The sequence below is a fragment of the Typopeltis vanoorti genome, chromosome 16 (genome assembly GCF_054136105.1).
Source record: "Typopeltis vanoorti isolate ZY-2024b chromosome 16, IOZ_Tvanoo_1.0, whole genome shotgun sequence".
In the NCBI taxonomy this organism is placed as follows: Eukaryota; Metazoa; Arthropoda; class Arachnida; order Uropygi; family Thelyphonidae; genus Typopeltis; species Typopeltis vanoorti.
In genome coordinates this window covers 118,158,132-118,173,447 of record NC_143564.1, presented here as the reverse complement: position 1 = coordinate 118,173,447, position 15,316 = coordinate 118,158,132, and the positions used below count along the sequence as shown (strand labels likewise).

Genomic DNA, 15,316 nt, shown 5'->3' with positions numbered 1-15,316 from the left:
GTGTTAACTGAGTTTCAGAGACAGTAACACTTGCTAGAGAATATACATGTAATTCTCAATTGTGCCAACAGTTCATGGTCTCCATGAATGCCATTTTCACTGAAGCAGAACATTCCTGGTACACTCAATTAAAGCAATGATGATGATGCTACTGCTTGAGACACGCTTATGGAAATGACGAAGACTGCTCACAAATATGTCGTAGGCTTGGACGATATGCTCTACTAACTCCATATGAATGAAAATAACTCTCAACAATAAATGTCTTTTCTTCCAACATCAACACCACTGTTACAGCTAAATTAAATGGTGTAGACTCTACACATGCTCTTCTATTAATGTGCATGCAGTTGAACGGCATATCTGATACCACGTGTACTGAAGGGGCTGTCAAAGTTTATTACTGTTTTTTTTTTGTTTTCTTTTTTGTGCCATACCATAGTTGGAAACAGTAACCATAGTCGTACCCAAAAAAATGCATTCAACTGAAAGTCATAAATAATTTGCCTACTAGACTGCAACATTACTTCTATTTTTACTTTATGATTTGCAGATAAAGTAATAAAACTGAATATATATTCACAAGGATTTTAAAATCTTCTCATCATCATCATCAAATTCCTGCCATGTACCCTCAAGGGGTGTAGAGGATATGATAGTACTACATGAAAAAAATTACATCATTATTGATTTCTTATCTACAATTTTCCTCCAAATCAGTCTGTTACTTGTCAAGACTCCAACATTATCAGATCTTATATTTCTATCATCTAAAGCACTTTGTACCGTATCAATCCACCTATATCTTGGTCTTCCTCTGGGTCGTTTTGCTGCCAACCTGGCAGAGAACACTTGTTTTGCTAATCTTTCCTCGCCCATTCTGTTTAAGTGACCATACCACCTGAGATTAGCTCTGCTAACGCATTGCTGGATGCAGACAATGTCAAGTTCTTTCCTAATAGCCTCGTTTTTAATATGATACTGCCATTGATGCCATCTGTTCACGCCTATAATCTTTCTCAGGACTCTCATATCTGTGGTCTCTAGTCTTTGGTCAAGTGTTTTACTTCTGACCAAGCTCTCAGATCCATAAGTTAAAACTGGTTTGAACACTGTCTTGTATACAGCTAATTTAGTGTTCCGACAAATTTCTCTCTTATTCCATATGAATTTATTCAGTTGACTTCCCACCATACTGGCTTTGCTGATTCTGTTGTCTATTTCTATATTTAATTTACCATCTTCAGTAAAAATCGTGCCTAAATAGCTGAAATGTTTTACTTGTTCCACAGGTTCTCCATTCACAACACAGTTGATATTTTCAATGATTCTGCCTATTTTCATTGTTTTTGTCTTTTTAATGCTGACCTTCATACCATATCTATTATAACAGCTATTCAATTTAGTCAGAGAATCTTGCAGACTTGTAGCGGATTTATTTAGAAGTATAACATCGTCCGCATAAAGCAAAGAGCTGACAATAACATCTCCAATTTTGATATCATGTTTAATACCACTTTCCTTCATAATGTGATCCATATAGATAATGAATAACAGAGGGGATAATGTACATCCTTGTCTCACACCAGATTTAACATTAAACCATCTTCCTGTACTTCCTTCAATTCTAACTGCTGACTTACAACTCAATTAAAGACTAAGTATTGCTTGATATAATGCAACATTGACACCATATAACTGCAGCGTATTGAATAGCTTCTCTCTTGGCACCTTGTCGTATGCCTTTTCCAGATCTACAAAACTTAAATACAGATCTTTGTTATATTCCCATGCTTTCTCGACTATTTGTCGTAAAGTGAAGATCTGATCCTGACAGCCTCTATTTGGCCTGATCCAGCTTGCTCTTCACCAAGCTTTTCTTCCACAATTCTTCTCAACCGTTTCTCAAGTATACTTGCATAGATCTTGCCAGAAATACTCAGTAGGGAAATACCTCTGTAATTCTCACATTCAGTTTTATTTCCCTTTTTATATATGTCTACTATGAGAGCTCTACTCCAATCATCGGGAATTCGTCCCTCTGTCCAGGCTTTCTGAACTATGCAGTGCAGCCACTGTAAGACTCTTATACCACCATACTTCAGCATTTCTGGTCGAATATCATCTACTCCTGCAGCCTTTCCACATTTCAAGCCTTTGATGGCTTTTTCTACTTCAAGTATGGATATGTATTCCTGACTGCATGCCTGGTCAGTGTTTTTTTATCACTGTGCTGTCATCACTGCTTGTTTCATTTAGCAGTTTTTCAAAGTAATTACTCCATACTTCAAGGATATCTTTTTCTCCTGTTTTCATGTCACCTTTATCATCTCTAATTCCTTTTACAGCACTCTTTCCTACATTCTTAAGCTTCTTCAACAACCTCCAGAATATTTTGCCACCTTCTTGATATTTATTTTCTATATTCTTGTCAAAGTCCTCCCATGACTTTTGTTTAGCTAGTTTTACACAATGTTTAGCATTCTTGCATTTGTCTCTATATTCTCTAAGAGCACAAGCTGACTTATTTGACAGGAACTTTTGGTATGCTTTCTTCTTTTCCTTCACTGCCTCTTTAACTTCCTGTGTCCACCAGGGAGTTCTGATTTTTTTATCCTTACAGACAACCTCACCACATGCCTCTCTGGCAGAATCAATCAATGTTTTCTTCAGAGTTTGCCACTGAATCTCCAAGGTTTGATTCCTGTTCTCAAACTCTTTCAGATTTTCTTCAATAATCTTTGTGTATTTTAGTCTACAGCTCACATCTGAGAGCTGCTTAACTTTTATTCGCTTTAAAACTTTCTTACATGTTATTCTTTTCGATATGAAATTCAATTTTATTCTGCTCAAGACTAAATAGTGATCACTTCCAATTTCAAATCCTCTGTACACTCTGGTGTCCTGCACCAGGGAGAAAACATCACTATCAACAATAACATTGTCAATGAGAATTTTCTTATTCCTAGCCTCTTCTTTCCATGTGAATTTGTGCACATTTTTATGTTGGAACATGGTGTTAGTAATAACCAGTCCATGTCCTGAGCAGAAATCCAACAGATATTTGCCATTATTATTAGCTTTGCTCTTTTCTCCAAATTTTCCCAAAATATTTTTGTATGTCTCACAATCATTTCCTACTCTGCTATTTAGATCCCCAACAAGGACCAACTTTTCATTTTTCATTGTGTCAGTTGCTTTTTCTAAAGCCTCAAAAAATTCCTCCACTTCTACCTTAGTAGAACCTTTTGTGGGACCATAGGCATAAGTCTCATTGTCCAGTTCCCCATTCTCATATTTGCCCACATTACTCTACTTGAGACTGACTGCCATTCAAGAAGATTAGCCTCGTATTTTGTGTTGAATACTATGGCTACTCCTTCTTTTCCTTGATTGTCATTGCCAGAATATAACATTTTGTATTTATTGCTCAGAAAGATCTCACCAGTTTTGGTCTTTTTTGTTTCAGTCACCCCTATTATGTCGATCTGGTACTTATCTAATTCCTCAGCTAGCTCCATTTCTTTGCCATTCAGGCTTCTTACGTTGCTAGTACCGATCTTTAACTCTGGTGATGTTGAGTTGGGGTTTATTTTCAGATTTGTTCCAGTAGCTGACTTTTCGCTGTTCGGTCTGGTTCCCTGGCGAAAACAACGGGGGCCTTGTTTAACCGGGCAGCGCCCCAGCCAGCATGAAATTTTGTCATGTTGTACCATCATTCTATATTTTGGTTTAACCAATAAGAATACAATTTGGTCGGCAAAATCCCAAATTGCCAGCCCATCCTCGTCCGTTCAGTATCCAAGTAGATACCCAACAGGGTGCACCACGAGAAGGTGTGAGGATTGGACATTAGGTCAGAAGCCCTGGTCGGTTCTCCACATTCCTTTAAAGGCTATGTGGAGGTCTTCTCTCAGTTATACAGCTTTGACCCTTAAGCACCCCTAAGATCTTCTCAAATAAAATAAATACACAATATATATCATGAAGTGTTTGTCCTAACAGAGAATTAAAATTGATGCATTTTATTTATTTTCTACAATTTTTTTTCAATCTGATAACTAGGCAGTAATTATCAGATTTTAGATGGTAAACAATTCCCAACACTTGGCATATGAGACCACAACCTTGCCTTATTAGCCATGCTACTGGCCAAGACGTATATATATGTCCAAGTTATCATGGATGCGAAGTGCATATTAAAATTATAATACCATTGATATTACATTGAAATGTATGATGGATATAAAGCATATGAGAATGCGTATTTGATCCATAATGGCTGGTAAAGTGGTTAGAGGACTTTTTTTTTTCTTATGTTGGGGCCATAAACGAGAGGTTGGCTGGTCAACCTATAGTACGTTAGTACCGTATATGGGTAGGTAGTGGGTTGGAAAAGGAGAAATTTGTTTACATTCGATTTAAAAGCCTGTATGTTGTATTCCTTGGGAAATACGTCAGGGGAAGACTGTTCCACAGTACCATAGTAGTAGGGATGAAAGAAGAAGAAAAGAAACTTGTTCTGTGGGTTTCAAGGTGTACTGTGAGAGGATGTTGGCCAGCAGCTATACATGTTCCAATGGGCTTAATACAGAGTGGAGGAATTATTGATGCTGTTTCAGATGAACATTTCCCATGGAAATATTTATAGAATATACAAATTGCAGAGACCAAACATCTATGTGAAAGTGAGGGGAGTGAGTTGGTGAGAGATGGGTCATTTATCAGTCTAATTGCTCTCCTCTATATTGAGTCAAGCATTTTGAGGGAGCTTTTACTGAAGGTGTGAAGGGGACGAAGGAGGGACTTTGAAAATGTACATACCATTTTTGGTCTCCAGAGTAGGAATCTGAATTATCTAGCCTACTCATGATAATTATGTATTACACGCAACTTACAGCCAATTGTGGATGAGAAAGTTACATAAAAAGATACTTTATACCATGTAATTGAACTGCTGGCCAAGTAGTTAATGTACTCAATCTCCCAATGGGCTGTGGGTTTGAATCCCACTGCATGCAGAGGTTTGTGATTATCTTCAGATGAGAGATAAATTTCAGATTCTTAATTTAAGTCTGAAGAAAACACTTTTATGATCTACATCTTAGTCCAACTCCCCTTCACAGTGCCTACCCTCTCACACATTTACTACTTCCAGAATGCAAACACTTACAATATGTCTTAAACACCTACCTCAATTCTCCCCCATTTCTTGGTTCAACTTGCACACTATGTATTCTCTCATTTTCATCTCTCACTCTTTCACTAGAATAAGACAAGAAGCCAATTTTTTATAGAATGACTTATTTATTAAAGTTCTCCAGAGTCAGGAACTCATAGAGAGAGGCTGCACATTAACCACACCAGCTGTCATACTTGTTCTTGAATTCAGTCACACTACTTGCACACACAACATCCAACAGCAATCCATTCTAATTAGCCACCACTCTATGAGAGGAAAAATCTAGCTCTCACCCTGTTCTTGATGGCACTCATGCTCAACTTCCAAGGATGCTCTCTCATCCTTTCACCACCCTCCATACAATGAAAAATTCCATCCAGTGAAATCCTGTATCACCCTTTCAGAAGTTTTTAGGTCTCAATTATATCCCCCCCCCTTTCTCCATTCTCAATCTGAGATGTATTTGCAATCTTTGCTATATGGCCCTTTAAAACTTCAACTTCCTATCTACTAAAACTCCAAGATCCCTTAAGCCTGATCAGTTTGTCCTAGCACAATCCCACCAATATAACATGACAGTGGATATCTAATTCACCAAAATTGCATGACTTTACATTTTCTAACATTGAACTGACAGCCATTTTCACATGCCTACAATTCCAGCCTATTCAAATCAAATGCTGCATAGCTGCATGTCACCTATGAAATTCTTCCCAATGTTATTAATATGCAGAATGAATAACAACGGACCAAGGACAGATCCTTACAGTACACCACTGGTTACCTTAAATCTTGAAGATGCACATCCCCCATATACCATTTTTTGATATGTCAGTCAGCCATCTTCTTTATGCATGCTAATCCTTTATAATTCAATTTTATATTCTCCAATTTATGTAACAGTTTTTCATGCCGTATTCTGTCAAAAGTTTTAGCAAAATCCAAAAGTACCATGGTGTATCCATTCTCCTTGTCTAACTCAATGTTAACATTATAGAATATGAGCAAGTTACTCAAATATGACCCCACCCCACCCCAGTAAACCTATGCTGTTCATTGCGAAATAGAGATTCTCTGTCAACTCATTTCTGAATGCAAGCCCTAACCAACTTAGGGACTGATGGGATATCAGTCACTACTGCTGAATTCTTATTCAGTTTGTGCAACAGCTCTAATACCATCTCCCCATATACCTGAGTTTCTTCATCTAGTGAAAAGCAGTGAGTACAAATGTTGCATACACCAGGTTGATAGCTATTAGCAAAGCAAGCAGTCATTAGTTGAACAATCTCTTCTGCACCTGTCACCCTCAACACCATCTATATACAGTAGTTATTCTTTCATTTCATTCATTCTTTTACTTGCATCATAACAATAGCATTCTATGGCGTTGTCTTTAGCTTGAAGAGTCGGTTTCTTTTCACACTCAGATTTAGCTTTCCAGATAACAGTTGCGACTCTTCTAGCTTACTCCTAATTTTCATAACATCATCCTTATGCACACAACATTCCTTCCAAATCCTTTTCTTATGAATCTCTTGCTTAATAAAATTATACATCTATTTCACTTCTACTCTATTTATTCTTCGAACTCTAGAGATACCTTCCAATATTGCATCATTTAGGATTTTTTTTTTTTTTTTAAATGCTTCCCATATACTCAATATTCTTCCCATCCAACAATCAATTCCATGGTGCAGAATCCAGCATACTCCTCAGCTGGATTCTGCTGAGGCATGTAACCTTTTCTGAATGAAACATTCATAAACTTAGCTACTTACCAAGTGACTATCGCATGATCACTGTTACCAATCGGAAGCAGAATATTTACATCTTTAAATGAAACCTCCTCTGACACCATAATCAAATTTAGCACTGTTTGACCTCGAGTTCTGTCAGATCCTGCTTGAGGTAGTTTTCTCGCAACAGCTGAACATATTCAGTTTTATTCTTCCCATGAGGTTGTACTGTTATCTAATCGATGTTTGGATAATTAAAGTCCCCATCATGATTACTTTTTTAGCATCCATCATCTTAATTAAGTGATGCATTTCTTCATCACTAGCAACCAATCCACTAGGTCTGTAACAACATCCACTATGCATTTTATCTCGTTACACTCTACATCACACCAGATGGCTTCAAACTCACTGCCACATGAAAAACTGTTACCAGAATTGGTTATAAGTCTCAATGCTAACAGGATTCAAGTCATCCAATATTATTAGCAGCATGTCCCCTCCTCTCCTATCCTGTCTATCCTTCCTAAAAATACCACACCCTTATACACTCAACACAAATTAGTATGTCTGCTTCTGATAGCCAGGTCCCACCTACATTCTGAAATCCCAATGTATTCACCAGGGGTAAAAAACTCTACCCCCTTAGTTTGCGATACTCCTAGCATATTATATTATATTATAAGTGCCTCCATAGCACAATTGGGAGAATGACAATATGTTGTGCCCTTTGGTTGGAAAAGGCCCAAGTTTGATTCTCATCATGATGATAGGAATCTTTATATGGGTTTATTTCAGTTGAAGGAGGCGAGTTAACTGATCTCATATGAAACTAGCAGGGTTATTTCCTCCCAGAAACTTGGGTTTTTAATCATGCATACAGTCAAATCGGCCATAAGAATACAGGCAATTTACACACAAAAAATACTAGTGGTCGTGGGCAGTAGATAGAACTGTGTGTAGATGATGATGGTAGTATTAGTATCAGTTTTGTGTAGTTGGTGGATTGAATGGTGGAGACAGAGTTGTAGAGTACCCTCCATTGATGAGTCCTTGAACTCCTCGGAAGTATCACGTAATAACAATAATAAAGAAACTTAAGAAATGCTGCTGCTCATTGTGCTAACCTAAACAGATCTGCTGACTGAAAATTTTTAATCCATTTTTGTGCTGAAGATGCCTGTAAAACAAGTGAAAACTTTATAAATAAATACCATTTCAACATGAGTTTTCCTGCTTTTTGTATTTTTTTTTTTTGTTCTTTCCTACCTTGTCTTTCTCAGATATCTCATTCAGCTTACAAATAGTCTCTCCAATGATACTATATTTATTATGCAGTGAGATATGATGGGAGAATCTTCTTCTGCAGCTTTTCCTACTTAAGTACGGTCACTGTTTGTGTGAGTCTCCTCCACAACCTCCTGTCTTGGGCTGTAACCACATCCAAGTTCTTCATCCTCAAGTCTTCCTCCACCATCTCTTCTTTGGCAGTCCGCGCTTCCTCTTCCCCTGCACATCCATCTGCATGACCTTTCTTCCCACATACTCTTCTTCCCTCTTCATCACATGATCAAACCATCTCAACCTTGCCTCCTGTATCTTTGCTCCTAAGTTCATAACTTTCACCGTTCCCCTTACATAATCATTTCTCAGACGATGCTTTCTGGTCACACCACACATCCACCTAAGCATTCTCATCTCCACTACCTCCATCCTGCTGATGTTATTTTTCCTCAGGGCCACAGTTTCCATAGCATACGCCATAGCTGGTCTCACTACTGTCCTGTAGGTTTTGCCTTTAAGATTGATCGGTACCTCTTATCACATAGCACTCCAGCCATCTCTCTCCAGTTCCTTCATCCTGCTTGTATCCTGCATCCCACTTCCATCTCAGCCTCACCATTCTCTTTCATTGTTGAACCTAAGTATCTAAAGTCACTGACCTTCCTGATGACATTTCCTTCCAGCTCTAGATCTGTCTCCTGGCTGCCATCCACTTTGCAACACATATACTCTGTCTTACCTCTGCTCAGTCTCATACCTCTCTCTTCCAGTACTTTCCTCCAACTTTCCAGTTTAGCTGAAATTCTCTTGATTCTGCACACAGCACGATGTCATCTGCATACAACATAGTTCAAAGCATGTCTTCTCTCACCTCCTCCTCCGTCACCACCTCCATCACAATATTAAACAGGAACGGACTTAATGCTGACCCCTGATATGATGGGAGAATAAGTGATTAAATTACTATTTTTAATTCAAAAGTGAATAGCAAAGATGTAATATGTAACCAATGTAAATTAATACTTATATTGTTTTGCATATTACATTTTTATTTGATCTAGCATAATTTAAAAATTTGTGATATGCTGTTTGTTATCTTACCTATCTTCTGTCATGCCATGGATTTCATATTAGTATTACTTCCAAACATTCATGGAGTCAAAGACTCATTGCAGGAGGCTAAACACTCATAATAACTATCATATGTTGCTTTGAATATAATAAATGCTGCAGCACTAACTACCCACTCAGGCAATGAATTCCACTTGTTCACCACCTGGAAAGAAAAATCTCCTTTTTACTTCCTTACTTACATGACCTCTATACAGTTTCCAGGGATGACCTCTCATTCTCATCTATCCTCCATTCCTATCATCCATTATCTATGCAATAATTCCCTTATATCTATTTGATAGGCTCCTCTCACCAACTGACATGTCAATCATATCTGCCAAGCTCTGAGGACCAACACAATCTGTTATTCTGTTTTTACTAATACTTATAGCTAATATCAATAAGTTTAAATTGATATTAGCTATAAGTATTATCAATTTAATTGATAATATTTATGCTGACTATTCTTTCCATATATAGCTATAAAAAAAGCATTGTAAAAATTTATTTTATTCAATTGTCATGCATATTTCATTAAAGTATGCATGAATCACAATTCAAATTCAACTCAACATTAAAATATGATTTAAACCTCAGGACAAATCAGTGATCTACCCTGAGGTTTACGTTAAACCTACACTTGCAGTTTTTAGTATATTGTTTTACCTTCAGAAAGAAACCTCAATGGTCTCTTCCTTCCATAGTGGTATATGGAGGGAGAGAATAGAGGCGAAAACAGGTGAATAAGGTGTGCCACAAGGTTCCCTGCTGAGACCACTGCTGTTTAATTTGTACATAAATGATATAGGAAATAATGTGAAAGGAAATATTCTGTTGTTGACTAATGTAAAATGAGGTAAAGTAATAATGAATCAATCATAAATGCAATGTGGAAAACTTGTAAGATGATTTAAATAGGATGTCAGTATGGGCAAAAGATAATGGGTGTCATTTTAATGTGCAGAAATGTAAAGTTAGGCCTTTTGGGAGAAATAAATTACAAGCTGTGTATCACAATGATGGCACTGTATTCTAGGAAATAGATGAAGCTAGAGATTTAGGGGTGGTGGTAGACAGAGTTAAACTTTAGAGTGTATATTGCTAAGGTTGCCCATAAGATTACTTGGATATTGAAGAGCATATTAACAAGTAGAGATAATGAAGTTGCTATTCCTCTTTATAAGGCCTGGATATGGACTGCCCAGTGAGATCACCTGACCTTGATTCTATTATGTCTGGAATGCTAGATAGATTGTGTTGCTGCTCTCAATCCCACCACCCCAAAAAGAAAAAGAAAAAAAAAAAATTAAAGAGAATTTTCCAAGAGCAAAGCTGATTGATATTACCAAATGAGCTCCTGGAAACCATTATAGACAGCATCAAATATTGCTGTAAAGGGTGACACATTCCTTATTGAATGCTCTGACAATATCATTCTGAGGTCTTATTTTTAACCACTGTCTTTATGTATCCATTGTTACTGAATTAGATTATTTATTTACAATTTTTGTGGGTTTCAAATCATACTGCTTTTCAATGTATTGCAAAAAATTCATCATGCAGTTTTTGAATTATTGTGTTCTCTCTTTATTCTTAATTTTATGGAAACCAACATAAAATAAGTTTACAACATTTACTGTAAACCTATTGTATTCAGGTTTCCCTTCTGGAAACTACACAAAGAGTGGTGAGTGAGCAGGGTTTTTTTTTTTTTTCCCATATTGGTTGGTGCATGAAACACGTTGCCTAAAATGGTAATAAGAGTGCAAACAGTAAATTAATTCAAGGAACAGTAATTCAGATTTTGTCTGAAGCAGTCTTCCTACAAAGCGTTTTAGGACTCCATCAAGGTCCTAAATAATAATATGTAAATCTTGATGACAGTATCCAATGCAAACAGAATTAAAAATGCATTCCAAATATATAATTTTTTAATGAGTGCAGGTTTATATAAAAAAGATTTTATTTTGGAAAATGATGATATATTGTATATACTTAAATAAAGATTATGTATATATGGCTGTTAAGTTTCCATGGAATTCTATTGAATCCTAATTCATCTATTATTATTTAATCAATGTACATAAGAAGGATATATGTAAAATAAAATTCACTCTAATGGTACATTATAACCCATAAAAGTGATGTATGTTCTGTATAAGCATTTGCCTTACAAAAAGAAAAAGGCAAGTTTAAAAACATGCTCATTCAAATACTTACACCATTACAATCACAAAATCCATCTCTAATTATTATTGTAATAAGAGATGAATTTTGTAATAATTACTAGTTTTATCATATACCAAAATATCTAAATAAATTCAAATGGGTTTATTAAAGTTTTATTTGTATAATTATAATTTCGTTTTCACATACAATTATGTCAATTCACCATTAGAGTTAACAAGTGTTAACTGCAAAAGGGGGGAAAAAAACTTACTTTCCGTTATTTTTGATAATCTTAGGGCATCATCTGGAGTTATGTAATCTCTCTGCAGTAAATCATCCTCAGTAACTGGTTCTACATCTGTGGGATGATCCTTTCGCGACTTAGCTTGCCGCAGTAACCCACCCGATTTCTTTTTAGAGCTAGAATTTGAAGAATTCGTGTTTTTCACAACACTCATACTTCAGAGTGATTGTCAATTAATTGCTTTAAACAGTACTAACTCAGGCCAAATGTTGTCGAAACCAACGTACAACAAACACCATATCGACTTAATCAAAAATCTGCAATTCATGAAACACAAAAGACAAGAACTAGTAGTGAAAAATATCTTCCAATCACCATAAACACTAAAATTATGCTATTTGACATGGAAGATCGCACTGCATTGTGGTATTCGCCCTCTAAGGTAACTTACGAAATATGCAGAAAATACATGTAAACCTTTACTAGATAATGAAATACATTCGAGAAGGCTGTGATATACATATATTCTCAAACGTCATTTTACACTTTTAAATTTAGAGAAACTCTGTGCTATACGTGAAAAAAACAATCTGTTAAAAATATTAGAATTTTTCAGCAGCTTAACGAAGTGTAATATGCACTAAGAATGATTCATTAATTTTAGTGTAGTTTAGCAAAAAAAATCTTATTTGTATTTTATTTATTTATTCACTTATTTTTGCAGAATTAGGATTGACTAAATGATTACAATAGAAGAGAAAGTAAATTATGTGCTGTAGTTGGACGAGTTAAGATCTGTGGTCGCAGCACAAAGAAATTTAAAACCCATTCAAACAAAATGCACTACACAGGAGTTTCATAACTAACTGGATGAGTAAGTTTAAAGAAACAAGTTCTTTCTGATAAAACACGATCCTGAAGGCCACATGTAAGTGAGGAAACTGCAAAATCTGTAGAACAATCCTTTATTGGAAGTCCATGGATATAAATGAATAGGGCATCTTTGAAACTGGGTATTACTCACTCAACAGCAAGTAAAATTCTTAGAATTAAAATTGACATCAAAACCTACCGAATTCAAATCTACCAAATAGTGCTGGAAGAGAATCACCGCACATGATTACCTTCCTGTCACTAATTAAATGGAAAAACTTGGAAGTAATGCTTAATTTATGGATCATTTCATATTTTCTAGCAAAGCAACATTTCCCATTACCAGTGAGGTCAATGGGTGTTAGAAAAGATCAGTGGAACTTCTTAAGGCTTCTTAAGAATATTGACAGAAGAAAGTTAAAATATTTTGGACACACTGAAAGGGTGGAAGGGGACTTCTCAGAACAGTAATAGAAAGTAAAGCTCCTGGAAAAAGAGGAAGGGGTAGGCCATCAATGAAATGGATGGATGGTGTGTGTGTGTGGAGTGACTGATCATCAGAGAGTTGAAGCCTCCAAAAAAAGCAAACAACAACAGGACTATATGGTGAGGCCTGGTGTGATACATCACCGAGCATCAGAGTGACCATATGGCATCTGTAGATTCCCAGTAAACATAGATAGGTGAGACCAACAAACAAAACAGATAATCATGGGGTACTGAAAAGACACAAGAAGTTGAAGAACATAAAAGAAATTGCTTTATTGAAATTGTGATCTTTTCCGAAGGAGTTGTTAATAGTTACATTTATTTGGAATTGTGTCAGAATTACTTTATTACTGATCTGACACCAATAGCTCTTATAGGAGATACAATGTTCTGGCAAAATGGTGTGCTTTGTCACTTTACTCTCAGTGTTAGGTAGTTTCTGAATAAAACTTTCCTAAGAGATGGGTTGGAAGAGGCAAGTCGATCACTATAGTATCACCTTCACCAGTTTTTAGCTGTTGGATTTTACCTGAGGACATGGAAAGACTACTACTAATTGAAAAAAAAAAGGCTATTTAGACGATCTGCGACCTACGCATACAGGTCACAGAAATATATTTAATGCATTGGGTTTCGTATAGGCATGCGACTGCCAAAACCGATCTTCTTCGATTTCGGTCAATTGCTGTACACAGGAAGTTTTGTTTGTCCTTACAAGCCTTCATAGACGATGGAGATCTTGTTCCCTAAGGACCACAGTTATGCATCATATACCAGTAATGTGTTAATGATCTCAAATTCCTTTCGAATATCTCTATTTTTAATATGATCCAACTAATGATATGGACAGACTGCTAAATCCATCCTTCTACGTTTGGATGAACACCGTAGAGATATCTCCTATAACAGGACAAGAGCTAGCGCTCTCTCTAGCCACGTTCTCTTCTCAGCTAACTCAGACGAAGGCCGCCAGCACATTGTAAACTGGACTGAAACTTCTAACATCCACGTGTGCTACGATGAACTCGAAAGAAAGATTGTTGAATCTAGGGAAATTTCTCTAGATTCCTCTCATATCAACAACAGCCTGAGTTACAATCTCTCTGACGCACACGTTGCTTCTGTTCAGTACTGGCGCACTCGCGACAGCGCGTAGTATTCGTTTGTTTGGAACTCATACTTGCATTTTTTTCAAACACGCTACTGTCTTTTTATACTTGTTCTGTTATTACAATTTTAAGTCTCTGTAATTTTTTATATACTTCTTTGATTATGATACCTGAGGATGTTCATGTAACGAAACTAGTAAACTAGTAGTATCTTTTTTAAATATATTTTGTCATCTTTTTATCTCTCGGTAACAGTCATTAAAGCTTTATATATTTATATATATATATATATATATATATATATATATATATATATACTCCCGTTTACGGGAGTAGGCGAGGCCATTTAGCCCTATCTAACTTTTTGGAGACTGAGTGGGCAGTTCAATCTCCACTGGTACCCAATCAGAGACAAATGGCCCAAGGCTATCACTAATTAAGCGGTACGCAGTGAAGAGAGACGGCTCAAATGTGCTGCCATCTCGTGGTCCCTAACCCTAACACAATATATTTAATGTCTGAAATATAGTGGGTTCTACGGTCGATTTTCTTGAGTTTACAGAACGAAAAACCCGATTTTCCGGGAGGAAAAACATGCTTGCCCGTGCCAGAGATCGACTAACTCGGGAACCGGTCGAAAAAAGGCTTAGAAAAATTTCCTCTAGTTGCCGACTAGACTCGAAACCAAGTCTTCCTTCGTGCGGCCAAGCGCGGCGGTGTGCAAACGCCACATCCGCTGAGCTACACAGGCTCAATATATATATATATATATGTGTTATTTCTTACTATATATATATATATATATATATATATATATATATATATATATATATATATATATATTATATAGTATGTATATATCTATATATATATATGTGTTATTTCTTACTATATATATATATATATTATATAGTATGTATATATCTATATATATATATGTGTTATTTCTTACTATATATATATATATATATATATATATATATATATATTATATAGTATGTATATATCTATATATATATATGTGTTATTTCTTACTATATATATATATATATATATATATATTATATAGTATGTATATATCTATATATATATATGTGTTATTTCTTACTATATA

General features: G+C 35.9%; 1 protein-coding gene across 1 annotated transcript in view; it reads right to left on the bottom strand.

Annotated features, from left to right (window-relative positions):
• The window catches only part of unc-119 (unc-119 lipid binding chaperone), a 73,165-nt gene extending 61,032 nt beyond the window's left edge, over nucleotides 1–12,133 (bottom strand). The window contains exon 1 of the mRNA XM_090406057.1: nucleotides 11,759–12,133. Coding sequence (XP_090262183.1) covers nucleotides 11,759–11,945 — 187 coding nt within the window. The 5' untranslated portion in view covers nucleotides 11,946–12,133. The remainder of the gene's footprint in view (nucleotides 1–11,758) is intronic.
• Nucleotides 12,134–15,316: the final 3,183 nt, after the last annotated feature.